This window comes from Verruconis gallopava, assembly GCF_000836295.1.
Source record: "Verruconis gallopava strain CBS 43764 unplaced genomic scaffold supercont1.10, whole genome shotgun sequence".
Taxonomy (NCBI): domain Eukaryota; kingdom Fungi; phylum Ascomycota; class Dothideomycetes; order Venturiales; family Sympoventuriaceae; genus Verruconis; species Verruconis gallopava.
Genome location: NW_015622146.1, coordinates 193,497 through 220,829, shown reverse-complemented (window position 1 = coordinate 220,829; position 27,333 = coordinate 193,497). Strand labels below are relative to the sequence as shown.

At 50.7% G+C, this 27,333-nt stretch overlaps 9 protein-coding genes across 9 annotated transcripts; 5 read left to right on the top strand and 4 right to left on the bottom strand.

Annotated features, from left to right (window-relative positions):
• Positions 1 to 1,974: 1,974 nt before the first annotated feature.
• On the top strand, positions 1,975 to 5,773 carry PV09_03722 (uncharacterized protein). Its single transcript, XM_016356951.1, has 3 exons — positions 1,975 to 2,901; positions 2,981 to 3,551; positions 3,602 to 5,773. Exons 1-3 carry the CDS (start codon positions 2,753 to 2,755, stop codon positions 5,354 to 5,356), a joined length of 2,475 nt encoding a protein of 824 aa, XP_016215040.1. The 5' UTR covers positions 1,975 to 2,752; the 3' UTR covers positions 5,357 to 5,773.
• Positions 5,774 to 6,099: 326 nt separating this feature from the next.
• PV09_03721 (uncharacterized protein) lies at positions 6,100 to 7,229 on the top strand. Its single transcript, XM_016356950.1, has one exon. It carries the CDS (start codon positions 6,171 to 6,173, stop codon positions 7,149 to 7,151), a length of 981 nt encoding a protein of 326 aa, XP_016215039.1. The 5' UTR covers positions 6,100 to 6,170; the 3' UTR covers positions 7,152 to 7,229.
• Positions 6,371 to 9,170, bottom strand: PV09_03720 (uncharacterized protein). Its single transcript, XM_016356949.1, has 2 exons — positions 8,127 to 9,170; positions 6,371 to 8,077 (listed from the first exon to the last, which is right to left on the bottom strand). The coding sequence occupies exons 1-2, from the start codon at positions 8,827 to 8,829 to the stop codon at positions 7,239 to 7,241; spliced, it is 1,542 nt and encodes a 513-aa protein (XP_016215038.1). The 5' UTR covers positions 8,830 to 9,170; the 3' UTR covers positions 6,371 to 7,238.
• A 782-nt stretch (positions 9,171 to 9,952) lies between these two features.
• On the top strand, positions 9,953 to 10,228 carry PV09_03719 (uncharacterized protein; the record flags this gene model as incomplete). The annotated part of the gene is made up of 2 exons (XM_016356948.1): positions 9,953 to 9,986; positions 10,080 to 10,228. The coding sequence occupies 2 exons, from the start codon at positions 9,953 to 9,955 to the stop codon at positions 10,226 to 10,228; spliced, it is 183 nt and encodes a 60-aa protein (XP_016215037.1).
• A 3,416-nt stretch (positions 10,229 to 13,644) lies between these two features.
• Positions 13,645 to 15,116, top strand: PV09_03718 (uncharacterized protein). Its single transcript, XM_016356947.1, has one exon. The coding sequence runs from the start codon at positions 13,682 to 13,684 to the stop codon at positions 15,083 to 15,085; it is 1,404 nt and encodes a 467-aa protein (XP_016215036.1). The 5' UTR covers positions 13,645 to 13,681; the 3' UTR covers positions 15,086 to 15,116.
• Positions 14,975 to 16,066, bottom strand: PV09_03717 (uncharacterized protein). Its single transcript, XM_016356946.1, has 2 exons — positions 15,545 to 16,066; positions 14,975 to 15,467 (listed from the first exon to the last, which is right to left on the bottom strand). The coding sequence occupies exons 1-2, from the start codon at positions 15,998 to 16,000 to the stop codon at positions 15,372 to 15,374; spliced, it is 552 nt and encodes a 183-aa protein (XP_016215035.1). The 5' UTR covers positions 16,001 to 16,066; the 3' UTR covers positions 14,975 to 15,371.
• An 89-nt stretch (positions 16,067 to 16,155) lies between these two features.
• PV09_03716 (uncharacterized protein) lies at positions 16,156 to 17,489 on the top strand. The gene is made up of 2 exons (XM_016356945.1): positions 16,156 to 16,441; positions 16,499 to 17,489. Exons 1-2 carry the CDS (start codon positions 16,298 to 16,300, stop codon positions 16,910 to 16,912), a joined length of 558 nt encoding a protein of 185 aa, XP_016215034.1. The 5' UTR covers positions 16,156 to 16,297; the 3' UTR covers positions 16,913 to 17,489.
• On the bottom strand, positions 16,881 to 21,755 carry PV09_03715 (uncharacterized protein). The gene is made up of 11 exons (XM_016356944.1): positions 21,204 to 21,755; positions 20,933 to 21,017; positions 20,756 to 20,872; positions 20,351 to 20,401; positions 20,157 to 20,297; positions 20,055 to 20,102; positions 19,986 to 20,003; positions 18,043 to 19,926; positions 17,642 to 17,993; positions 17,428 to 17,585; positions 16,881 to 17,373 (listed from the first exon to the last, which is right to left on the bottom strand). Coding segments are annotated over exons 1-11 (3,036 nt in total). The 5' UTR covers positions 21,206 to 21,755; the 3' UTR covers positions 16,881 to 17,193.
• A 1,031-nt stretch (positions 21,756 to 22,786) lies between these two features.
• PV09_03714 (uncharacterized protein) lies at positions 22,787 to 27,188 on the bottom strand. Its single transcript, XM_016356943.1, has 6 exons — positions 26,799 to 27,188; positions 26,670 to 26,742; positions 26,543 to 26,614; positions 24,993 to 26,489; positions 24,235 to 24,935; positions 22,787 to 24,153 (listed from the first exon to the last, which is right to left on the bottom strand). The coding sequence occupies exons 1-6, from the start codon at positions 26,892 to 26,894 to the stop codon at positions 23,365 to 23,367; spliced, it is 3,228 nt and encodes a 1,075-aa protein (XP_016215032.1). The 5' UTR covers positions 26,895 to 27,188; the 3' UTR covers positions 22,787 to 23,364.
• Positions 27,189 to 27,333: the final 145 nt, after the last annotated feature.

The window sequence follows — 27,333 nt, the reverse complement described above, 5'->3', positions numbered from 1 at the left end:
GGAACCGTGCACAGCAATAATGAATTAGATCTCCGAGATACAAAAGAGTTGGCACTGCCCAGGGGCCCCTGGGTGAACCTTCCAGCTTGCATTGGCTCATCAGTTTTGACCCGACGGTGGCGTTAGATCTGCAACGAAACTCTCTGGATTAAGGCTAGCCTGGCGGCAGAGCCAGTAGCTGGACTCCCTGTTATCGTGATCATGCCTCTGGGAAACGGCAGCCTCGGGTTGGTGAGACTCTTTTGCGCAGGAACGGTTTCTTGTGATGGTTGTATCATCACGGCATACCTTCGTTCCGCCGGGCGAAAAGGAACGAACGGGAGCAGGAGATGGGGGGGTTCGGACAGATGTCTCCGCTGCTGACATGAAGATGATGGTCGCCTTTGATCAAGCAGTCACCGTGTTCTCCTGCAGAGAGCGGATGTCCTGTCTGAAAAAGTCCCCCGACGAGCGGCGTAGACGATGGTGATTGCGATGAAGGCAAGTAGCGCGCTTCATTCAGTCTGCTCGTGACACTCATGGTTGTGACCAGAGCCTCTATCATCAGTGGCCCCGAACTCTCAAAGACGGTGCCCTGCGCGAGAGCCAATAATCACGCATCCTCTCGACCTCAAATCGAGGCTGCGACGGCTTTGCCGCTTCGTTAAATGACTGCTCATCTTGCTTTTGGAAAGCCTACCACGTCTTTCATGTCATCGGCGGGATGATGCGGAATGTACATGCGAAGCCATTACAGCTCCCAAAGTTGACCTGCATGGGGGTTTGGCTAGCCTGGGGAATTACGTGCTCGCAGCGACCTTCCGCGCGTTTCTTCGCTCTGCGTCGTCGTCTACGCAACACGCCCGTTGCTCGCGACCGTGAAGCTGGCCATTGGGGATTCCAACCCCACGGTGAGCAAAAGCACTCTGTGCTCTGTCGAGATTCAGCTAATCACCATGCCGCGGCCTTTGCTCTTAGCAGCGCCGATCGTAGGGAGAAGGAACAATATGGCACCCCAATGATAGCACGGGTAGTTCGCCAGATTTCGCGTTCTGGCGTTGCCACCCCGGGAAGCACGCCCAGTGGCGGTCGTAGTGTCGCCGTTCACAGCGCGTTCCACTCAACGCACATGTTCATACGCACGTCTGGGCAAAGAATGCAAGATCGAGCCCCTGAATGGTCCGTCCTCGTCCCTAAATGCACCCATGCTTAAGATGAGATCTCAGCGGGAGATTTTTTTTTCCCACGGTCTGTGCTTCGGCCAGGGTGGATTTCGCCGACCGATTGCTATCGGTCTGGAAATAGTGAAGCTTGCTGATTGACACAGTGGAATGGTGCTTGAAACAAAACTGTTTCCCATGGTCCGCCTTTGATGTTTGCAAACCACCAGAGCACAGAGAGGCAATGATTGCATGCTGCGAAAGCATGCAGTGCCGATCGCTTGTAAGGACGTTGTGCGACAGCAGACGTCAGGCGCAGGCATAGCTCCGACCGAGATGGTCAACCTGCTCGTCACAGCCTAGGCTCGGGGTACCCTGCTACACATCGTATAGAATATCTGTACGGTGACGGACTGCTTTTTTCCTCTGTGACCTGTAGGGATAGTCGGTACGGCTTTCTACAAAGGTTCAGGGAGAGAAAGAGAGAGGACTTGCATTGTAGCTAAGACACTAAACACCTCTTCCTTTCCAGCTGATCGCTCGTCAGATCGACTCGTCGGCAAGTTCAACAGAAGAAAGACGAGCGGCAGGGCAAATCATCCCCTTCTTGGCCTTGTCCTCCGGACGCCGTCCCGGACCTGAAAATGGCTGCCATCTGGATCTGTGAGAGGGCGGACAGGGAAAGGTCTCGACGCCACCCGAACGTCACTTGCATACTTGTTCCAAGTCTGATTTGCTAGGCCGAGCACGCAGGGGGTGCAACTAAGAACTGGCTAGATGAAAGCCGCTTCTCTTAGTCGGTTTGGCGGGTTTCCTTCAGCTGTTCACCGTCCGCCAACAAACAGCGGGCGTGATTATCATGGAGACGATCCCGCATGTCCCTCACATGCCTTTTCCTCTTCTCTAATCCCTCCGTACTGTACGGCATCGCTCTCTCGATCCATATCGTGCAACAACGGGACGCGTCTCTTGCCTAGAAACACTTCCACCTGGCTGTGTTTTGAATCGCTGGCGTCGACCTTCGCCCTGGCGCTGCACATTCGCTAACTCCGTCGCCCACGATCGATCTGACCTGCATTGTCGCGGCGTACCGGACCTCGAATAGATTCGGGAAAGGCAGAACGATTCATAAGACGGCCGATTTTACAATCTCCCTCTTCATTCTACAATTAGAATCGCGTCGTTCGATTTTCGTCCTCATCACCTCCGCGTTGACTTGGGAGAGATCGCGTTTTCTCCCTGTCCGATCTCCTTGACCAGGCAGGCCCACCCCTCCCTAGTCTTCCGGAAATTTTACCAACCCTACGAGATCTTGCGTGCATCCAGACACCGGCGTGGGAACTCACAGCGTCAACCTGTTGTCGGCCGCATATATAATACATTCCTTGTTCTTTGGACTATCTGGAGTATGGAAATTGGTTCATGATTTCAAACTGTGACCCGACAAACACCACCATTACCGGCGCATCAAGCATCAGACATATCTGGATAGAATTATCTTAATATATTATATATCGTTGGAGTGAATCTATAACTCACTACACTCACGCAGCGATTCAACGCACGAAGGGAGGGAACAAGATCTGTATTCCCACATTTCAAAATTGGCAAACATGGCGGAAACTTATCACGTGGGCGAAAAAGTCCCTTTCCGACTATCCTCGGGAATCATCATCGCTTCATTTTTTGTCTCACTTGTTGGTTCTGTGACGACCGTCGAGTTGCTGCACAGAAGGAGAGAGGGAAAAGGCTGGTTGTTATGGTAAGCGTGTCACCTAACTTTCGGGGAATGTCCCTTTCCATCACAGCAGATCGTCCGCTAACAGAGACTCTTATCTCAGGCTCCAGCATCTTGCAATTTCGGTGTCCTTTGGTCTAGTTGCCATCTGGTGCATGCACTTCGTCGGAAACCGCGCCATTACGATGGGTAACGGTGACCCGTCGATCCAGCTATATTACAATCCTGGATTCACAGCACTGTCGGTCTTCTTGCCCATTGTGTTCTTGTTTTTTGGCTTCACGACGGTTGAATTTCGTCAGCCTGGGCAGAGGTTCTTTTGGCCCTCGTTGGTTCTCGCAGGTGTCATTGCTGGCTTGGCGATCACTGGCATGCACTACGTCGGCAACTTCGGCATCAGCAACTACAAACTCACGAATCCTGCTGGCTATGTTGTCGGCTCGGCTGCTATAGCTTGTACAGCCTCCGTCGTTGCGCTTAGCTTGTTCTTCTACTTCAAGGAACGATGGATCAACTCGTGGATCAGACGTCTGGCTTATGCTTGCTTGCTAGCCGGTGCTGTCTCAGGCATGCATTGGACTGCGACAGTTGGCACAAGTTACACCTTGTCGGATGCAAGAGGCCAAGGCAGTACGGTGTCTCGTGATACCAACTTGATAGTTGCAATAGTGGTGGTAAGTGATGAAACATCACCCTTTGTGTATCGAGCTAATTGTGCACGCAGTCTTTGCTTGCTTGCGTAGTCTGCTTAGGCTTTGCTGTGCTTAATCAGCGTCGCAAGAGGCAACTGGCCGATCGCGCGCAACATGTCGTGCTCGCGTCAGCGACGTTCGACCCCGACGGAAAGATTCTGGTCACGAACGAGGGTCTCATGCCTTGCCAGAAAGTTACCAGGCAATTCAACCAGCGATCCTTTGCCGACGAGTTCAATACTGCACACCCTGTGTTCCAATGGCTCTTCCGTGTTACGTTTAACTGGTCAGGTGTTGTCGATCTGATCCCTGCCATGCGCAACCACTTGCGTGCCGTCATGACATCCAAGGATCCAACACGACCCATCACACCGGGAACTGAAACTGCCTGGACTCATGACGATGATGAGACACCCGAGGAATACTCCATCATCTTCCGCGAACATTTCTGTGTTGCAGCTAATGATCTGGCCGACAGCTTGGGCGTACCATTGTCAGACCTTGGTGTCCTTTACAATGGCATCATGATGACCGGAAGTTTGGCCACGGACTTCCAGCCCAAGAAGACCTTCAAGCTGCCATCTCGTTCGAGTGAGAAGCAAACGTCCGATATTGAGTCTGGAATCATTTCCACCATGTTTGGTCGCGGCCAACTGCTCTTCCTTGTCAGGACTGTTGACAAGGCTCAAGTCGCTCGTCTCATGACTGCTGGTTATCGTTTCGCACAGCCTAATCACGTTGGCGATATCATCGCGCGCAGCATGCAGGTCCCACAGAATGAAATGCTTAACACGATCGACCGACTTCAGAAATATGCTCATCAGTGTGCCGAAGCTCCGCTCGAGAGTGCTGCTAGCAGTTATCTCGCATGCTTCGCCATGAGAGCTGCGATGAATAAGGCAAATGGCAACTGGGAAGTCTTAGTACCTATCGATTCGCCATTCCTGTTGCCGCAAGTAGAGCTCACCGCAGATCCGTTGAAGCCATGGCAGCAGAAGATCCTCACACGCTTAGACGGTCTTTCCGTCAATCAATGCCTGAGCTGGCTGAACAACAAGGCCGCTGAATCCCCACTGCCGGGAGACAAAGAGTTCCTCGAGCTTCTGTTGGACCAAGTCACAGCCTTGACAATTTCAGTCCCAGAAGGCTTTTTCGGCCAAGCCATCTTTTCGTCGAAACCTATTCGTGTTGATGGCCTCTCGCACCCTGGAAACGGCTCTGTGTACATATATGCTTTCTGCATCATCCCGGATGTGCACTCAGCCTCGATCAAGTCGACAAATAAGTTGACTTACGTTCCCTTGAGTTTTTTCCGCTGCTTCCAGCGAGTCTACAAGGGGTCTCCTGATCATGCTATTCTTGCCCGAAAGATTCACAGAGAATTCGGCGCCATCTTGGCTTCAAAGGGCCAAGCCTCGTCGATGTCGACCTCATCAAATCGCGACTCGATCGCCGATTCGATCGCAAATAGCGGCGTGAAGTCGAAGTCCAAATTTGGCAGCAAGTGGCCATTCAGCAGAGGTGATACTCCTCGTCGTGGATCTATCTTCAGGCCAGACTCGGCTTCAGACTCGCATCTTACCAGCCCCAAGGACATGGCGCCTCAACCTTTCGGTGGTATCATGGTCAGCAGCGACACGACCGTTGAGATCAACATTAAGGCAGACTCGAACGTGGAGCTGCAGGACATGGGTATCAGGACGGAGGCCGGTGTCGGTGCCAACGAACAACCCACATATGTCGATGAGTTGTTCAAAATAACCAGCACGAAATGGAGACAAAACTAGAATTAGCGCTCGAGTCGGGAGTCTTTCATAACCTGCTCTTGTATCTCATGTTTGGATGGATTATGGGATTGGATGGGTGGAGCTCGCGGCGTTTCACGTGCTCCGGATATGGTCTCACTTGGGCATGATCGAAGAAGAGTACTGCTAAGCACTCATTCCTGGTGCTTGCACGCTACCATCACACCTTTTCTGCTGTTGATGCTTTCTGTACCGCTGTTAGTTTTATTATTTTGCTTGGATACCCATTTATTGTCGCTCACGAGGTAAATGTTTACTATGGAACTGATATCACCTGCCACGGTGTGCGACCCGACGTTCTAGCTTGTCATTGTGTATCAATCATGAGAGTGATAAACATTATCACGAATGATAGGTATAGGATAGCCGTTTGTACAAATCTCCAGCTCCACGTTCAACATATTTGTGCCTTAGCTTGCGAGCAAACAAGACTGGGCTGCTCATTCGCTTATGTCCTATGTTTGCTACACCAATTCTAGGTTTCACGTCAATGAATGCATACTTACCAAGAAGCATTCGACGGCTTGAGTCCTAAAACCACGTATCTCCGTCTGCAATCCAAGTATGAATCAGCGCACGAATTCACGGACGAAGTGGCTGTTTTTCGTCCTTCAGCTGACCAAATTCACGCTTGCCAAAGCAGCGCTGCACACTGAGAAAATGCATGACGTCGATGACAACAAAAAGGGAGTCCCCGTTTGCGAGACTTAATCGATGCACCTGCTCATCGCCTAACTTCGAAGCGACAGACACTTGATGTCCTCATCTCTGAATTTTTTTTTCTTCTCTTTTTTACATGCTCAAAGCATCAGCTAGCAAGATGGTTAAGATCTCTGTCGGCATGATGGGAAGCTCCGTCGCGGCAGGTTCGCCGTCACTAGCCACGCCGGCACAAGTCTCTGCCTTTCTAGATGTCGTCAGGTCCCACGGGGTCAGAGAGCTTGACACCGCTCGTGTGTACAACGACGGCAAGTCTGAAGAGCTGCTCGGCGAAGTGCAAGCGCACAAAGATTTCTTGATCGCGACCAAGGCACCGGCTTTCACGCCTGGCTCGCTGGAGTATGACAACATCATCCTTAACTGCGAAAAGTCCCTGAGAGCACTGCGGGTGAACACAATCGATCTGTACTACTTGCACGGACCGGATCCAAGGACAGGCTTTGAGGAGCAGTGTCGTGCTATCAATTCGCTACATGAACAAAAAAAAATTGATCGGTGGGGGATTTCCAATCTCACTCCGACGCAAGTGCAAGAGGTATACAGTATCTGCGAGAAGAACAAGTATCCGCTTCCAACCGCTTATCAAGGTGGCTACAATCCTATCAACCGGCACCAGTCCGAATCGAACCTGTTGCCACTCCTCAAAAGGCTGAACATGACCTTCTACGCCTACTCGCCGCTCGCTGGCGGTTTGCTTGCCAAGCCAACCGAAGAGATCGTCACGCCAAAGAAAGGAACCAGGTTCGATTCAATGAGAGTATTTGGGAACATGTACCTCAACGAAGAGAACATTGCCGTTTTGCGGATGTTGCAAAACGCGTGCACCGCTGCGGGAATTTCTTTGCTGGAGGCGACCATGCGCTGGTTCATGCACCATTCGCCGCTTGGAGAGAACGACGTCGTGATTCTGGGCGCTTCGAGTGATAGCCAGATCGCGGAGAGCCTTCGCGCCTGCAAGAAAGGGCCGTTGCCAGAAACTTTGTTCGTGGCTTTCGAGGAGATGAAGAACAAGAGTAAGGTAGGAGACCCTTTCAGAAGTTCGAAGGACACATCCTAGGTCTCATTGATTTCCTCAGATGAAATAACCGCCGTGTGTGTTCAAAATATAGATTTTAATCGCAAACGCGTTGTCTGGGCGTCTCCTTCATAGTCCAAAGCTCGCGTGGAAGTCTAGATCCCCAAAGGCGTCCCAATCGTCTTCGGCATGCCAAAAAGTGTCGAAATCCAAAAAATCAACCATATCGGGGAATTGATCGGCAAGTTCAATGCTGTAGTCACTATCAAAGCCCCAAGGATCAGGCCCGTTCGCTGCCTCGGTGAATCCGCCCTCTTGACTGAACATTAGGATGTCGCGCGGTGCTCTTCCCGTTTCATTGAAGAGAATCGGCGGGAAGATCGACGTGCTATGCTTATAGTATAAGAAAAGCGTGACACCACGGCTCTTCCAATGTTTGGCGAGCATCTGGATCCAGGTGCGTCTGCTGCCACTGATTGGAACAGGCCCGTGGGGCATGATAACGTGCAGCTCCTGCAGCGACGGATGCGTCCTGTTCTGCATTTCAGCGAACAGAGCGTCGTGTATGTTTGTTCCAAGCCTCTTTTCAACCAGTTCGGATTGGACTTTTCCAGGACCCACATGTTGTTCCTCTTCTAAACGTATTAGAGGCTCGAACAGTTTAAGTGCGGCGACTTCGATGTACACCTTTTGCAGTGCTGGCGCTCCGGTCAGGATGAGTTCTCGACAGTTGTCGCGAACGTGCTCGGACAGGTGAACTTCTCGGAGTTTGAGAAAGTTTTCAAAGCTTTCATTCACGCTCTTGCTCGGAAATTTAGGCTCGCCTGCGACATATTCGAGTTGTTCAAGAGAGCCGCACTGTTGTGCCAATGCTTTGATGAATGAAGTTGGATCATAGCCAAACAGACTGTTGAATCGTTGACCGCGAATCTGGTCGTAGCCTTGACCTGCATGATATGCGTTTTCTCCTACAAATCGTGTGAGCGTAGATGCATCGATGAGTAAGTCGCTACGTACCTAGATGGAGCCTTTGCAAGGCTTTCGGTGCTGCGAGCATGCGCATCAAGCCCTCAAGGGTGATATTACACTCGACCAGCTCAAGAATTTTTAGATTGCCAGAGTGTTGCTTCCCTATAGCTATGTTGTCGTGAATCAAGGCACAAGAGACCGTAAGTTCTACCAGGGAAGGCAACGCCATGACCATTGCCCAGCTATACTGTGCAGCACCCACATGGTTTGGGTCCCAATATCGATCGTGGTTACCGTCAAGATGCAGGGTCAATTTGCTGAGCTGACTTGGATCAAGTACGGCCAATCCTTCGAGGATGGCCTGTTCGTCGTGCTTCCAAGCATCCTCGCCGCTAGCCCATCGTCCATAATTGCAAGTAGGAGATTCGACAGCAAATTCCTTCAGATTTGGGCACTTTGAGATGACGTAGTGCATGTGGGTGCCTAGGGTCTTTCGAGACTGATACCAGCCTGGCCGGAGATTGATGGATTGGATCCATGCCGCTCTCGCGGGACGTCCCAGCAGAGCATTGCGAAGTTGAGCGGACTGAGTTGAGTTTCTGATTAGAGTCGACCGATAGAGGACACTTTCAGCAAAATTCTGGTAGCGTTTCGAGACCTGGGCGAGCGCACGGAGGTCTCTCTTGTCCTCAACGAAGTCGACAATCAGAAGGAGAAGCTCGTTTGGAAGAGCGCATAATGGCGCGTTCATGATGATTTCTGAAAGGCCGTGGCGAAAACGATCTGCTTTCGCACTGAGTCCACAGGTTCAAACGAGAGCTGCCGGGTTTGAGACGTTCAAGAGAGGTACTTGGTTGATATTGAGGGACTCAGGCGCGCATAACGAACACTAGCGTCGGTTGCACAGCATGACATTGCGGGGCAACGTCGTGAGGCCAATCGAGTCGCCGTGCATCGGCGGTGTGCTGCAAACTATCGTAGTGATCTGCGCTGAAAATGCATCCGAAACGGCTTAGAGGCGATGGAGGCGCAACAAAGCTCCAGACGTACTTCGTACACGGGCTCATGAATAGATTTTGAGCACTCGATACAACCCGGAGACGTGAAATCGCGCACTAGCCTTGCAAGGATGGAGCACAAGGCTGAAAATGGGTTTTCAACAATGGAACCATGGAGCCGTGGTCAGATTAATGTTAGAGAAAAGGCAGACACGAAGCTTAGCCATTCGAGTTTTCCTCTCATGAGACATTTCTGGTCTATAAAACAACGTGTGGTCACCGATGCCCTGTTTATACGTCACGCCGTAAGTTACTGCCATGACGTGTATCATGTGACAGCGTTTGGTGTTTAACATCAAGCCGCACGTATGATAAGTGAGCTCAGCTACTTGCGCTTTGGCCTTTGAACTTTATTGTCTTGTATTTTGAGAACGTCCGATGACGAAAAGTCATGTGTTGCTAGCCCATACCACGGACCTCGATGCGCAGGAATCATGATGTAGCATTGCAAAATGAGATTATGGCGACATCTTATGCAGCTGAGCTGTCGGATCGAAAACATAGAATGCCTTTTTTGTGATGAATTTGCGCTAAATACGCCAGAAATCACCACAAGATATCAAACATAATGAGAATGGATGACAATCTCACAGTTCTCACTGTTCAGTGGATGTCGCGGGGTTATCACGTGATCACCCCACACTCGATATCAAACATTGCTTGAGTCATTTCCGCCGTCTTAAGACAGACGTGAGCCTCCTCGTAATATCTGCATATAACCCGAATTTTTTGACTATCAAGTGTTCACCTGGTCCAACTCTGAGCGTCATTCAAAAATGGCTGAGTCTGCCAAACTTCCGCAGCATCCCAAGAAGGATGAGAAGGCCAAGGCAAAACCTCAAGGGAAGCAGTCCGCAAAGGGAAATACAGACACCAAAGATAAGCAGAAACCGCCGAAGAAAAATCCACAGTCTAGAGCTAACGTGTTCTGCACGCATAACAGTAACCCAAGAGGAAGACCTCGCAGAATGGTATACGCAGACCCTGACCAAGGGCAAATTCATTTCCTATTATGATGTGCAAGGTAACAACAACAAAGCACAATGTGGACCTGAACGAGGACTTACAATCGTGCAGGTTGCTACATTCTAGAGCCCTCAATTTATTGGGTGTGGGAGCAGATCATGGAATTCTTCAACAAAAAGATCAGAGCTATTGGTATGAATTTCGCTGAGATCCGAGGCCGTGAAAAAAGCGCTAATCGATCACTTGAAAGGCGTTCGCAACTGTATGTTGATATGTAACATGCCAATACGCAAAGCTGTCACTCATACACGCATTAGGCAACTATCCCCTCTTTATTTCTCAAGACAACCTTGAGAAAGAAAAAAATCATGTTGGTTGCCAATGTGTATGCTCTGTGAGATCATAGTTAACAATTGTCTGCGAAAAGATTTCCGGATTCTCGGCGGAGGTCGCGTGGGTAACGCATGGTATCGATTCTCGTCGCTTTCTTCATGCCCTAGCCAGCTGATCCCTTTTCCAGGTGGAAAATCCAAACTTGAGAAGCCAATTGCGGTGCGCCCTACGAGTGAGACGGCCATGTACCGGGTAAATTTCTGAAGACTGCGTCAAGAGATCTCGTCTGACGGATATACAGGACTTCAGTACTAAAATTCAGTCACATCGTGATCTTCCCTTGAAGCGCAACCGTGAGACTTGACTCGTTTACCAACGTGTTTGCCTATGCTAATACTTTACTAATTGCTAGAATGGAACAATGTTGTTAGGTGAGTCTGATCCTGCTTATGTCTGTGTTATTTTTGCTGACACCCGAATAGGTGGGAGTTTTCGCAATGCGTAAGTTCCAAATTCTGCTCCTCCGAAGCCACGATTTCTTCACACGCTAACTAGAAAGTAGACGCAAGTTTTATCCCTCATTGGTGCTTTTCAGCATGTCTGACCTCGGATCAGTCCCCTTTTGCGTTCTCGAGAATTCCAATGGCAAGAAGGACACACTTGTCATGCGACCAGGGAGGAGGCATATGATGGTATGAGAGACTCTCCTTTCCTTCATTTTTGCTTTCTATTCAAGAAAGGAGTTTCTTTTCTACAAACAAATGCTAATAGAAGTACAGAAGTGATGCTGATCTTGGACTACTACGCTTCAATCTACGAAGACCTTCTTGCTCTTCCTGTTATCAAAGGCCAAAAGACGGGTGAGAGGCATTGAAGGAACAGTTCTCTTTACCTACTGACCCTGCCTTTTAGAGAACGAGAAATTCCCAGGTGCAGACAGTGCGTACAAGCTCGAACATACGAAATAAGCTTGAGCCGTTTAACCACCTTTACAGTGACCACGACTGTCGAAGGATATGTTCCCGCCAATGGCCGAAGCATCCAAGCGGGTATTTATTAATATCTCCTAGACCTCTATATGCTGCAGGCTGACACTTATAAAGGAACTAGTCACTTGCTTGGTCAAGGCTTTGCGAAGATGTATGACATTACCTTCGAGGATCCGGCGCCGAAGGCTGCTGGTGAAGCATCCAAACGCCTCTACGTGTACGTGGAATGTTAAATCAGAGATATTCTTTCGTTTGTATTGATTTTCGTAGATGGCAGAATAGTTGGGGTCTCTCGACCAGATCCCTTGGCGCTATGGTAAGATGATATAGCTTAAAATGCACCATATTAAGGATCTATCGATAACAACAAGCAGATCATGGCTCATGGAGACAACAAAGGCGCTGTGATCCCGCCTAGGGTGAGCGAAATTCAGGCGGCGTTGATCCCAGTGGGACTCACGGCGAAACATGGACCTGAAGATCGAAAGAAGATACAAGAGGACATCGACTCAATGGTCGAAGCGCTCAGCAAGGCAAACATTCGGGTTGAAGCTGATACTCGAGAGAACTATTCCCCGGGATGGAAATTCAACGAGTATGAACTAAGGGGCGTACCTCTTCGACTTGAATATGGTCCCAAGGATGCTGCCAATGGAGTTGTCACGTGTGTTCGACGCGACAATGGCGAAAAGGGTACAATCAAGGTATCTGAAATCGCTTCGGGGGTTGCTGCTCTGCTCGACACTATCCACAACGACATGTACAAGAAAGCAAAAGAGACGTACTTGAGTCACCGTGTTGAAGTCACCAACTGGGATGACGTGGTCCCTCGCTTGAACGAGAAGAATGTTCTTCTCATTCCACATTGTCTTGATGGCGATTGTGCTGACGCGGTAAAGAAAGAAACCGCTGACATGTGCAAGACGTCCACTGAAATCGATCCTCGCGCTCCATCAATGGGTGCTAAAGGTACATATGCATACATAACACACTTTTCTTCTATGGGAAATTTACTGACATCGACGGTTAGCACTCTGCATTCCTTTCGAGCAAAAGGATCTTCCCGCCAATACCAAGTGTCTTCGTCCATCATGTGGCAAGGATGCCCAGAAGTGGGTGCAGTTTGGACGTAGTTATTAGACCGCTAGATTATGAGCCCTAAACCTGGTTGATCGTCTTTGACAAGCTTTTGCTCCTCGGGCTCGTTCATATTTAGACGCATTCTACAGAAGGCTCCACGAAACGGCGAGAAATACATCTCAAGGGCCCCTCTAGAGCTTTCGACAGTTTAAAGCATGTTGGGCACAAAATGCATCATCTTCTTTTATGGTTGATAAGAGAGTACGACCTTGTAATGTACAATCAGGACACTCGTGAGTGACACTACGTCGCTGCAAGCACCCGTACTCTCTGCAAATGATGCGCATGAAACTAAGATAACTATCCCTCAAACGAAACAAGCAGAGTAACAAGAATAAGCAGTCTATCAAAGTGAATGTCTCGGCTATTGAATTAAACTTGTGGCATAAATTCCATGTAGACTCGCAACATGTATCGTTACCAACGATGAACTCAACCCCGGTACCCTATTTGTCTGTTTAAAAAAGCTCCCGCCGATGGAGAGAAGCGGTATGAAAGACGGGTACTTGGCAAGTGCTTTGATACTCTGCAGTTAAGTCTCCGTCTGCCCAATCGATTGAACAGTGTCCATAACCATGTCGAGGAAGACCCCAGCCTGATAGACAGCGCCTTGCATTCTTCTCTGGGTTACGTCCCTTCCGCAAATAAGCTATCACAGCTTTCCTCTCGTCTGTATGCTGCAACGTGCTTCAGCGCCCGTCACAACACGAGGACGTATATCCTTTTGCCGTTCGATGGTATTGTACGCCCCACATTTCGAGCAGACCGAACAGGCAGGAAGATTGACATCTCCACCGAGACGAAAGGTTCTCATACACAACTAATTACTTTTCCATTGAAGATGCATGTGATGTGGGCCGTCGTTGGTCGTCCAGGCTTCTGCTTTTCCCTGCTGCCGCCACGAATCGTACGAGACGCGATCTTGTTGTGGGGAGTGTCAAACACGACAGTCGGCACAAGTGGGATCCACGGAGCGTATTCGTCATAGTCATATGATCTGAGCATCATGCTGTCGTACGGTCAGATACAACTTGTACAGATTCGGTGCCTAGGTTCGCCGAGCCATAGAAAACGGGTTAAGAATTTCTTGCTGCCGTCCCTGGGACGATCACATCACATGCGGGATCCCCGGCCAATCAGACCCCCTTCGCCTCTTCCCCGCGGCTACTTACAGGCTCGCTGCAGCTCTCAATCTTTAAGGCTGCCCCAACAATTCTTTGCAGCTGTGCTCGACCTCGAAATTCAACTAGCTAATCAATTGTTCCTCACAAAAGCAGCGGCAAACCGAAAAAAAAAGGCATCCATTTCCCTGCTACCACCGAGAGAGGCGCGTGTCGAAGCAATGGACGTGCAACCCGCGCACCGCTCGCGGCGCTCCTTTCCAAACTTGCAGCATCTGTCGCTCGCACCTCTCAGCTCGCGATTCCCCCTCGACGGAGACGACTTCGAAGCTGAGCCAGACCACGATGCCGATCGTATACGGCTGTCCTACATCCAGGGCAAGTCGGCCCCGACAACGCCTAGCATTCTCGCCGAAAGCCGTAACTCAAGCCGCCCGCGGAGCGCCAGCAAGAGTGCGAAACGACGCTCTGCACACGGACACGAGCATTACTTCTCACCAGATCTCAGGTTCGAGGACATGCACTTGCCAAAGGCAAAGAGCGCTGTGGGGTTGGTCGACGCCGCGGCTGGCGGAAGACTACATCATGCGCGCAGGGCTACGGGGGAAGGTACGCTCAGTCCTATGCATACCAGACATGTCCCCAGAGAGTCAAAAAGCAGTAATGACGACGACGAGTGGCTTCACAGGGCGGGAATGATCATGTCAGCAGAGGCTCGAGAGAATAAAGGCCAGAGTTGGCTGGTGAGCAGAGATAGTTCGACGTCGCTCGTTGCGTACACGATGTCGGGAGAGCATCTTGACGACGACGTGCAAGGTGCACCGACGTCGCCCTATCTCTCCCGCACGCAGAGTCACATCGCCAGCCACGTTGCCAGTCGTGTTGGAAGTAGAGCGCCAAGCGCAAGGACAAGCCGACGGGGTTCTTTGGCCGCCGGCGGCAGCAGAGTCGGCTTCATGACGAGCATGGATGGAAAGACGCCTGGATCAGTAGTAGCTTCCGAGGGTTACTTCGACGACGTGGCAGACATCGCGGAGCCGGATTTCGTGGATCCGGACGAAGATGGCATTGTAGATGACGAAGAGGTCTCACGTTTGGCGAAGCAGAAGTCGTTCGGGTTTGGGAGACTTATAGATCGAATGGTAGGGTTCTCCTTGTTCAACGTGGATGAAGATGCAGAGGAGGTAGAGGATGACGAGTCCGAGCTGTCCAAAGAGGAAGCTTTGAAAAGAAAGCAGGCGGCGCTGAAAAGGAGGAGGGAAGAGCTTGCGAAAGCCGCAGAGAGTTCTGCCTACGCCACGAGAAGAGCTGATCAGATTGAGCCTGCAAAGCAAGGTGAAGAAGGGGGCTGGCAAGATGCCGCCTGGCTGTTGAGCGTAGCGTCTAAAGTGCTCTACTAGCGTTTATCTAATTCAGACCAACCGTCCTAGACTCATTTTCGAAACCCTAGTCCGGCCATCACACATCTGTCTGCAGGACAGAACCGAGATCGTCGAAGTACTTGGCACTTGTTGTGCATGAAGTAGAGATGAGTCGAGGGGGTTTTGCGAGCCAGAATTGGCGCGTGAGGATGAGGGGGTTTTGGATTGTACCGAGAAGCGAGCACATGCAAAGGCGTCATGTAAAGCGACCTCTGTGCTTTGTGCATGCTGGGGAGGTATGTACATGTCGAGTGATTCCGTCTCTTCACACCTCTGCTTTGCCCAGCGGATCCACGTCTCCCTTCAGAAGGTCAATAACTTTTCCGTCTGGAGTCGTTAACGTCCAATCTGTCGTCTCAAACTGCGTCGCGTCTGGTCAGTCGATCATGTCTCAGGAAAGACAAAAACAAAAGGCCCTCGAAAGCGCGAGACACTCACGTAGCCCATTCGTTCTTTCCTCTCCGACCTGAATCTCATCTCACCCCTCCCCTTCGTGCCCTTGACTCCAAACCGGATATCGATCTTGCCGTGCAGTTGATTGATCGTTCCCCAGATCCACGGCATCTTGCTGGCGAAATAGATCTCCTCGCCCAGAACCTCCCTCGCCAACGGGTTCACGCGAAGCGCATAGAGCGAGCTGGTGACCACGCTGCTCGACGACTTCTGGTAGTTGAAGATGGCAAGGGTGGAGCCCGCCACGACGAGGCAGAAGAGGGGAAGCGTGCGGAGGAATACGTGCCTCGACGAGAGAGACGGGAGGGCCCGGTCGGAGCGCCGCGTCATGAGAGGTCCATCGCCCTCTTTCGGGGCGGCGATGAGGGTGCGTCTGCATACTTGGCGCAGAGGCCGCGCGATTGAGGCCAAGCTGGGCCGTAGAGAGTGCCGTATGATCATGGTGTGAGTGGTGTGGTTGGAAGAGTGTCTCCAAGTTGCTCAGCGGAGTTTCCGGATTGGAAACGACGACGTTGTGCGCTTTCCGCTTCTGGCCGTGTGGCGTTACCGCAGGATGGAATAGCTTTGACCGGGACGGCGCCCACCGTCAACGACGCATTCGTCCCGCGTTGCGAATCAACTCATGAGTGGCCTTGCACGTCACAAAGCAGCTTCGAGCCCTCATGTCCTTCCGCATTCCACATTCCAGGCCCGCCTGTTCGCTTCTGTCTGCAGTCCGCGCCTGAGCACGACCTCGTCATGGCCACAACGCGTCTCCGCAGGACCTTCGCCTATCCCGATTCGGATTCCAACTCGGACCAGGACGTGCTCGACGAGCATGAGCAAGAAGAGCTTATTCGCAGAATCGTAGACGCCGACGCTCAAAAGACTGAAAATTACAAGGTCCCTCTCGGCCGGTCCCCTTTGGCGTCCGTTCCCTGATCTAACGTGTATCTGCAGAAGTCTTTCCTCGTTCTCCCGCTGCTTTCCATCGTCCCCTACCTCCCTTCCCTGACACGCTCCACGCTACTCACCCACCTACTTGCCATAACATCGCTTCTGAGCAGTGCCTACGCGTTGTGGATCCTGCCCTCGAAGGCAGATGCTTCCCGATCCACGAAACTCCCACTGGGGAGGCATGCTGGTGTCGAGGATGGCCCGCTCAAGAAGTATATCGACAACCTGAATGCTGGCACCTGTGTCCTTCTCGCACTCCAGGCCCTGCGCGCGAAAAGAAGTGGCCTCATCGACGAAGTTTGGCTAGCTGTCCTGCCTACCTTCGTGTTCTTGCTGCTTTTCCTCGTGCGCTCACAACTGCACCCTGTTGATGTGAAAGCACTTGAGAATTTGAAGTACGGATACAAGGGTGCCTGATGATTATTATGACGGATAGTTTGATATCAACGATCACGATGATACCATGGATTTTGATCTACTACTTCGCCGCTTGTTTGATAAGTACGTGATCCCCAAAAGAGCCAAAGACTGTGCTCTACAAATTCCACGTTCGCCGTGCCTTGGCTATATCGTCTATATGAAGCGGCTGTGGTACCTCGAGATTAAGGTACTAGAGAACCACTAGCGTTGAATAATTCGAGCGCCCACGCCTCCCCTCCTTCCTCCCCACGCCCTAAATGCACGCACTTTTGATCATTTCACATGTTGATTGAATCGTGGAATCTCAAAACGCCATTACTTCTAAAAATACCGTCTACGCCATCGTTGGGCGGACCAAGCTGTTGTCTTGCGCTTTCAGATTCGGGATCGGCTGAAACGTCCGAGATGAGTACCAAACCGGCGGTTTTGATCGATTCCGAAATCTTGGGAGCAAGATCCTGCATCAATGTAAGTATGCCAGGTCATCAAATTTACTTTGCTCTGGAACGTACCAGAAGCTTTGAGCTGCATATGATGCCCATGAGATTGTTGTTTTTCGCAAGTTGCACTGCCTCCTTAATCGAAAACGTGGTCCGACCCAAACCAGGGATGCTTTTGACTCCTGAAACTTCTATGCTCTGCTCAAGTGAGTTGCATAACAGAACTGGATCTGGTGAAGCGTAAGTCCAACCGGAATTTTCATCAACAAGACTCTTAGGTACGTACAGTTCGGTTGCTTCCAGTTCAAAGCTGTGCAGACATCCTGATTGTTGCTTGAGAAGACGATGCTCCGTAAGTATCCATCGGTCTTTTCCCTCATAGCACGAGCATGTTCGAAGACCACGGTCAACAAACGATCAGCAAAGGTGTTAATGTTAGGCGTTGGCCCCAAGCCGAGCTCAGTCTCTTCTTTCAAAGACGGAAACATGACATGTAACTCGACGTGAATCTCAAGGGGGAGAATGTTGAGTGCTTCCTGCAGGGTCATAGATGCGTTCGCAAAGAGCTCGTGTATATCTGGCAGTGCCGCCGCACTCGTTGATTCTTGAAGGAGTGAGGTGAGTCTGTCAAGAGCTCCCTGAACCGATCTGTTAGCGCATGCAGCCATAAACCAGAACGCAACCTACTGAAGTATCAGGAGCATCTCTTAGCTTTCCAAGCTCAAGATACTCCGCGTGAGTCAGTCGATTTACAGGCACCTGCAAAACGCCAGTAGAGAGTTTCCACGTTGGCGATAATATTGCCACTCCATCTCTCGTCATTTGAACATACAAACGGCAGTAGTCACCAGATAAACTTGATCCGGTTATGAGCGATGCGTTGTGTGGTTTTTGATCCGTCTCTTTCCAGTATACTGCGAAGTGTGTGATCTCGAGAGGAATACCTGAGTATGGTTTGATGACTTGGAAGTTGAAACTAACGCGCCCTATAGCTCTCAGCCGAGGGTCAAGTAATTCGAGATGCCATTTGCCACTGCTACTCGTACCCTCCGTGAATACCTTTGAAGAAGCGACCGCGCGCGCAATCACTCTGGTGCCGAAAGTGGGATATACGTCGAATTCAATCGTGAACGTGTCGACGTTGTCAATTTGAAACGAAATGATTTTGTAATCGTCCTGAATGGGTAGAAGCAAGTTCTGAGGGATCAGATCGGAGGACTTGGAAGAGATCGTAAGGCGCGCAGCGGGGTATTTGTTCTCCTCGTAAAACTGTATGGCCTCGTAGCCAAGATTGCCGAAATTAATGATTACGAATGTTTTAGATTCGAGGAAGTTATGGCCGTAGCGACGGACGGGGATGATCGGCGATGGCAGGATGAGCGGCGGTATATCGATCGCCTCCTTAGCTTTAGCATGTGGAGTACGTGAAGGGGGAAGCGTAGGTATTTGTGGGGTCCTTTGCGACTCCTTCCTCTTCCCTAGTATTGAGTCCGTCTGAGCTGCAAGCAATTTCATGCAATCGAGATGGCCCTCCCACGTTGCGTAGTATAGTGCCGACAAACCCTTCTCGTCCAAAATCGATGGGTCAACACCACAACCTAGTAGCGCTTGCAAGACGGCGACATTTCCCTCGCTAGCAGCATGAAATATAGGTGTCCATTGGTACAACTTATCAGGCTGATTCAGGTCCAACCCATATTCTCGTAGCAAGAGCAAAAGTTGTGGCGATGACTTGGCAGATCTCGCTACGAGATGTTGTGGATACAGACCCTCAGCATCTGGAAGGATTTGTGGCTTTCTTCGAAGCAATTCTTGCACAATATCGATTGATCCATGTTGGCATGCGAGGTTGAGAGGAATATGGTCGGCTTCGGTCAGACGATCGATTTTTGCGTTTGCAGAGAGCAATGCTTGTGTGACGGCTAGGTTGGAGTGAACTATGGCGTGTATCAAAGGCGTGAAATTGTCGTGATCTCGGGTATCGACCGTGTCCGGGCCAGCCGCAAGGAGTGCCTGAACCATATCGACTGAACCTCGTATACAGGCATAGTGCAGAGGTATGCGCCCGTAAACATCGACTGCGTGCACGTCCACGTGGCCAGCGATACCGATTTGTAGCAGTACTTGCCGTCCGGATATCGCTGCACGATGGAGTATATTTCGTTGGTTGATCTCGTCTATTTCGTTCAGATCAACTTGCCCAGTCTGGAGCAGTAGCTGGAGAGCCATTTCCGGTGCCTCCTCAGCAGAACTGAGGAAAGCTTTCGTGATACGCTGCCTAGCATCGGGAAGATTACCAACCCTGGCCGTCCAATCTTGGATTACAGTAAGATTTCCAGCCGCGATGGCTTGAAAAACCTGAGTGTCAAAATCAACCTCGTCTTGAGAAGCTGGCCTAACTACTTCAGAGTCACCATTTGTAAGGATATAGTGCATTTTCTCCCCTTCGGCCCACGCTGCGAAGTCCAAGAGATTTGTTGTCGCTTGGTCCGAAAGCTCGGAGATGACATCTCGATTGAAGCATGGCTGCACCTCGACAGCTCTCGAAAGAAATATGACCTTTGTCTCTTGCTGTATTCAGTGTTCAGTAAAAGACGCGTCAGAGTGACTTTTTTTGGACTAATGCGAACCTTTGAGGCTTTGTCCCACTATTTAATCATCAGCAAGATGTTTGTTGCTTTGGTCACGCGCAATCTGACCTTTTTCAGTATCTTAGAGAATGCAGTCTGATTGATCTCGATGAATTGCTTTGAGGACGTCAGCGAATCAAAGGTGGAAAATAGCAAGTCCTCAATGCCTACCTGCAACTTTGCGAGATCCGAGCTAAATTGTCGGAAGCCTTCCTCGAGGGCGATATATCTTGACGAGAGTTTTGACGCCGGCGGTTGCCGTGCCTGCATCGACGTCTTCTGATCGAGGAGCGAGGTCAATCGTAGACGCAGCTAGGTTTATTGTCAGCACGATTTTGCAGAGTGAGAGTGTGGGAGTCACTTACTTCAGCCTCTTTCTGAAGGTAGAACGTGTTGACCTTCTCGAGCTCTCGTTCCTAGCGTGATTGTTAACATGGTTGCACAAGCGTGTGCACTTTGCATTCCCGTTGTCGCTGAAAAGGCAAAAAAGAATAAAAAATTTTATGAGACCAAACTTGAAATGTGAAACCATGCAGGAATTTTGAGGCAAAAATGAATCGAGGAAGGTAGTGGGAGAGACTTAAGCAAAGGCTTCGTGGAGTTTTGAGTGTATGGCAAAGCGATCTGTGACAAGGGTTGCTCTCGGACCGTACATGCAACGAGCCGACGCGGGCTTGATCCCAAATCTAGGTCAGGATCACGACACAGACGCTAGTCTGAGGGAAAAAGACATGGAAGGGGTGCGGGCAAGTATGAAAGAGTATTCGTACTAATCTGAAGAAAAAGGACGCCTTATTTGCCTGAAGCGAGGCTTGAGGGTCCTGAACGTCTTGTACTCCATGACTTTGAGCGGGTAGCACAGGCGTTGCACTGAGAGTTTTGATGAGCTGGTGCTCGTCAGCTACGCATCCAAACGGTGTGATTTGCAACCTGGGCGGAATACGAACCTTCTTCAACGCCTTGTAATCAACGAAGCTGGCGGCATATTCGGGAATTTCAAGCTGTCGCTTCTGGATAGTCTTGCCGAACTTCCTGTCAGATCACAGAGACGGGTTAACAGTCGCACCCAGAGTACTGCGCTTACAGAGAGATCGTGCTGGATCGAGTCTATGGACGCATGGCGAACCATAGTAGTCCACAGCAAAGACAAAGCATGAAAGAGAGGGCGGAGAAGAAAATCCGCTGCAGGACTGGATCGCAAAAGTGATATGGACATACATGGTACCGTGAGTGATCAGACTCTCCAGGCCTACGGGCCTAGAGCGTTTCCTTGGAACGACAAGGCGGACGAGCAGCGATAGGTCAGCGGCAGACGCTGGATTACGATGTGCCCGTGGGGTTGGTGTCGGTGTGTCGTGCACAGAGCCCGCACGCACGCAGGGAAGTGAGTGCTTGCTTTTCGCTTGAAATGACAGCTGAAGATGCTGTTGGCAGAGGCGGGATACAGAGAGTCCGAAACAGGCAAGGATGCTACGCCGCGGGGGGAGCCCTTTGTAGCAGCGCAGCGTAAGAAAAGAGGGCAAATGAAGCCTGAAGTGAAGCTGGAAAGGCGTTGGTTGTTGGGAGAGAAACTCCGCTCCGTTGTCCGCCTTGTTGCTGGCCGAGAGCTGGCTCTGCTGGCTTTACAGCAATATCCGCCCGCGGTCTCGGGACCCTATAAGCTGCCGAATCGGACACGAGGAGTCTTCTGCTGGCGAAAGTCCAGAGGAATGGTACTGTCAGCTGCGGGTTCAAGCCACCATTGGATTTCTGCATCGTGGCCGCCCTCGGTCGACGGCGAAGGATGTGGAGTGGACCACGGGCGATTCTTCGGAGCAGCCTTCGATGCTCGCTTTGCACCAATCACAGCCCTCCAAACCGGACACGTGCGTTGCTCGCTCGACTGCATCCAACAACGTCCTGCCTGTATACCGTCTCGCCTAGTGCAAGGAACAGTAGATGTTGCCAATGGGCTTTGCTTGGCTGCACAAGGCATGGTCTGATCATCCTTACAGACATTCGGCAAGTTACTACTGCACGCTTTTGAGGTCGGCGGGGACGCAAAGCGCGGTACGGCTTCACCATTGCAAGTACCGTGACGTAAAAGCCTGAATCTCCCCTGTGCACGGCAAGGACAGGCAGATCTCGGAGGTTTTGCCCCAGTCGTGACCTACATGCTCCATAGGAGGCAGGGCAATGAGAAGAAGCGGCGATTCTGGCCTTCGGCGCTCTGGCCGAAGGGAGGTGAACTGCTCCACAGAACGGCGCGTAGAACACAGATGGCGCGTAGAAAAAATCGCGGGCCATCAGATCTTGCATGGAGCTCCTGTCATACAGATACGAATAGCTACTTGTATACGGGACGAGGAAGAGAGCGAAGCTAAGGTGCCAGTATAGAAACAACGTCGTGTCACCACGAGGCAGAATCTTCGATCATCTAGCCTCGACAACAAAAAAGGGAGGAAAAGAAATCTGGCCTGCTCCACATTCATCCTTGCTTTGCAACAAACACTGTTGGGCATCATCGGCTACGACAATGAGCATCCAAAACGGTACTTTCTTCGAACGGTTGCTAGTAAAACCCTTTGGCTCTCCCGTCAAGTTGCAGGTCCAACCGGCCTAGACCGATCGTGGAGAAGGCGCAAAAATCTTACTCATCTTGCCTGTTATTGCAGTGGTGTGGAACTCGAGAGACGACTACTGAATCAATTAAATGCCGCTGTGGCAAAAAAGAAATTCGAAATAAAAATCCACATAACGCCTGACACTGAACATACGCATTCTCCACCGCCGCGCGGTTGGGGGTTAACACTACCTGACATCAGCAACGTACTAAGACATCATCCAGACTTGATCAAGCAAAGTGAGAGATGCGAGAGGCACTGAAAAATCACTGACTAATACTCTTTGATTCAGATGAAACTGGTTTCTTTACATGATCTACTCTCTTTTGGCGATCAGCTCATCGAAGACGCAGATAATGAAAAGTTCACGAATGAAACAAACTGAAATTTCGGTGCGGTAGCGCCCTGCTCCTGGATATCTATGCGCGTACCCGCCAGTAATCAAAATAAATGCCTTTTTTTTCCGTTGTTCGTGTCGAGAGGGGAAAGGAAAACAATCAAACGTGTGCTTGTGGCTAGGCCCCATCGCTGGGAACTCTCTGACCAGGCCAAATCCTTGGTATTATCCAGGTTGTCTCCTAAGCCGACCCCCTCGCACTTGTGTTTGGGTCAGACACTGTTAAATAGTATACACATAGTCTTCATAAGCCGTAGAATCCCCACCCATCCGGATTCTGCGAGCCTCGAGCGTTACCGCCAGAGCAGGTCACAGAGACCTCAACAGGATAGTCGAACTGTGACCTCGCTGCAACATCGAGCGAGATATCATCATCAAGTCATAGCTCGTCATCGTCAATCTCGCTGGGCTTAAGCAAACCACCGACCTTCATAGCACGCTCACGCTCTTGGTCCTTCTGTGCCTGAGCTGCAAGCTCCTTCTCCTCAGCAAAGAGCTCGGCATTGTCACCAGAAAACTCTTTGAGAGAAATGAGGAAGTCACGAAGGATAAGCTTGAAGCGATTCTGGTCGGTGTTGTTTGCCAGCAGACCATCGATGAAGTTATTGATCTGCTGCGGAGAGAGATTGGGGAATGCATTTGACAACAAAGTGCCGACAAATTGCCTTAGGAAGTCACGGTTCGATGTTCCTTGAGGAGCTTGGTCAGGAGTGTAGATCGGCCCTTGAAGCTTGTTCGACTCCACGAGCCAGAACATCTTTGCCAAGAGGTTCGCTTGCGATTTGAAACCCGACTTGTGATCACTATCGGTGAGAACGAAGAACACGTCTTGAAGGATGCTCGTGAAGAAATTCTCGAAGAATGTGTTGCAGATCTGCGGATCGGTCTCGGACATGTTCGAAATGAGTTCGTTGCACATGAGAAGACCTGCGCCCTCAACCTCGCGATTGTCGTGCTTACTGGCCCACATGCACGCATCGATGATGAGCTTGAACTGCCTACCGTCGAGCTTGAGTAGGGCAGGGAAACATCGAAGGTTGATGGCACGAAGAAGTTTGAAGAACTCGACTCGGTGCTCAGGGTACTCGGAGAAGTCCTTGTTGATCATATCGAGCGTACATTCGAACACGTTGTCGAGGATGTTGAGAACTTGGTCCTCCATCAAGCTCTGTACAATGTTAGCGTACTTCTGTTCTTTAGCGCTGATATGGGCTGCCGTAGATTGGCTCGAAATCAGTCTCCGACATACATGTAACTTGCTTATGATTGTTGTCACAACCTCCAGGACTTGGGGTTCGCGCGCATCTGGCACGTTGCGCTTGTAGTCAACAAGGATGGCCTCCAGCAAAGGCGGCACGATTGTATTGTGGACCATCTCAAGATCATCTGCGCGCTCAACATAGGTAATAATAAGCTTCAGGATCTCCTTCTTGATTGTCCTAAGTCCGCGGACCTTGGGCATCTTCGTCGCAATCACACCATCACGCTGAACAGCCTCATCGATGAGCGAACTGGAGGCTCGATACATGGTTAACATATCCAAGAAGATGCGGCCGATCTGAGGATAGAAGTAGCTTCCTATCGAGCTACAGGCGGCCACATTCGTCTTCATAATGTTGCCCACGATCTTGATCACCTCAGGATCCTGAAGGGTTGATGGATCAGCGTTAGCCTGGGCAATGATATGGTCCCAAGCTTGATTCGGCGTCTCCATCAACCCAGCAATGAGACGTTCCTGGATCGGTTTTTGTCCTTGGGCAGAAATCATATAACCGCACGCCTCGTAGAAAGTATGGACTTGTTGGGGAGACAGATCGCAAGTGATTCGGCGCAAGTTGCGGACGATCTCGTCGATGAAAGGCTCAGTCTCACCTGCCTGGTGAGCAACGAAGTGTCGTCGGCACTTGTTCGCAATCTTGATGAAGGTGTCGCAAGCCATATCTTGCACGCCTATGTTTTCCGTTAGTCGATTTTGTGCCTGTATGGTTCTTCTCTTATTTGCCGTACCTTCGTGAGTCTCATGCATGAATTCAAACAGCTTGTTGACTACAGTTTTGAGGAACTTCCAATGAGCCTTGAGGAACCGCGGGTACTGCCCGACAATGTACATGATGTTACTGGCAACAACTGCCTTGTTATCCTTCCCACGCTTCATTTCCGTCAGACCTAGAAGGTCCTTGATGACTGTTACGAGGAAACGCTTTTCTGTCTCCTCATTCATAGCACCCGAAATGGAGCCGATAGCCCAGCAAAGGGTGTTGCAATTTGCCCAAGACCATTCTGTTCCGTCAACTTGTCGTGCCAACTTCTCAGACATGATCTGCTCCGTGTCCGCAACGTCTAGGTGAGTCAAGAATACCAGACATTCTCTCGTGCTCTTGTAAAGTTGAATAGTGTCGCTCTCTTTTACGAACTCACGAACGATTTCGCCTTCATCATTCTCAACGACGAGGACCTCTTCCGGACGCACCATCTTCTCTATCATGCACGTCCGCAAGGCAGATAGAACTTGCGTATACTTGTTCTTCCGAAGATTCTCTTGGCCGCCTCTATTGCCAAAGCCGCCTCCGTTAGGCATGCCAAGGCCGGACAGACCTCCCATCATCAAAGGATTGATGTCGCTAATCGGCATTTGCTGTTGCTCATCGTACAGCTCAGACACAAGCTTAGTCCAGTACTCTAGGCAGATCTTGAATATCTCTCTGTCATCGATCTGACTGATACGGATTAGATAGAAATGACCGTGCTGCAGATAGTCTTGGTTTGGCAAGTTCTCAATGACAGAGAGATGCATGGTGAAAAAGTTTGTGAGGAAAAGCGCAAGGTTCTGTACGAACTCCTGATCTCGGCTATTGCTCGAAGCGTAGATAGACTTGAGATCTACTGACAACGGGATGATCTTGGAGATAGCCGTAAGCGTCTCGGTGAACATCGCAACCAACTTGTCGTTGTAGGCGGGGTCAACGTGCAAGCTGGCAATTTCTGTTAGACACTTTAACGTGATATTACGAAATTCAGGGACCTCGAGGAATCGGCTGCGGAGGGTATCGATGAGGCTCATGCCGCTCGGTGGAGTCTCAAAGATGAACCCCAGCGGAATCCAGTTGAGAAAGCGCAGCAGAGTCTCCAGAGTCGCCTTGATCAAGTTCGCTTGCGACGCGGTGGTCAAGATTTCGGAGCACAGTTGGTAGATGGCCGTGAACTCGTCGCACATTGTCTGCTTCAGCTCTTTCGTCTTTGTTGAAGTCATTTGGTCCTGGGAATAATCGAAGACTTCTTCTGACAGCAATCGCAGGATTGCCATGTTGTTCTCGCAGATAGGTATGCTTGAGTGGCAGGAGGAGATAATTTCGTTGATGAAGGTCGGCCAGTTGTGGGGCCACTCCATTTTCAAGATGTTGACCAGCGTCATATTCAGCTTGTTCAGAAGCGTGCGCTGTTGACGGAGACTTTCCTCAGTCTGCGAACACTGTATGATGAAGTTCACGACGAAGTTGCGGATGCCTAGCAGTCCTGATCAGTTTCGGTGTTGCAGCTTTCCAAGGGAAAATGTCTACCTTGACACTGATCTCTTGGGAGAACCTTCCAGCGCGTGAGAATGACATTGTCGAGGATTTGCAGCCCAATATCTGAGTTCATTAGCTTACTCGACGCCATGGGGTGTCAGGAACGAGGGGAGCACACATTTCGTTTGCGGGTATGCGGCGGACTCAAGAATTTTGTCCACCATGAGCCACGCATCAGGATTCTCCTTGAACTGTGATAGCACATTAGGGTCGGCCGACGAACAAAAAGGCTCCTTCTTTTACGAACCTGATTAAGGGTAGCCTGTGCCTGCTTCTGTTGCTCTCCTCGGCCCTCGAAGAAGGCACGCACAGTGGCATCAAGCTCTTCGATCGACATAGACATTTTGCCCAATGCTTACAGAGCTCCCGCGAAGCCGACAAGTAGCTGAAACTCTGTTCTTATGCGTGTTGTGTGCGCATGCAGCAGTTGTTGGGGTCGTGCGTTGGCCGGGTAAGTAATTGGCGGGCGGCTGAGGAGTGTGTTGGCGCTCACCGTGCGACCGAGAAGGTGAAGACAAGGAGCCGGCAAAAGGAAAGAGTCCAACTGGGGAGGGCGGTGCTGGGAAAGAGTGTGAGCAAAATATTGCGTCGGCGTGGAAAGCGGTGGCGGGGCGTCGAAGTCGTCTGCGGACTGGCGTTATGGAGTCTGTCTGCAGTTCTAAGCAGAGCCAGGTGTGGCTAGGGAACGCCCAGCTCTTGCCAGGTCACATGACCCGCATTTCTAAGCAGCCTCGGCGATAAGGCTGAACGCATCTCTCGCCTGAATGCGAGCAACGAGGCAA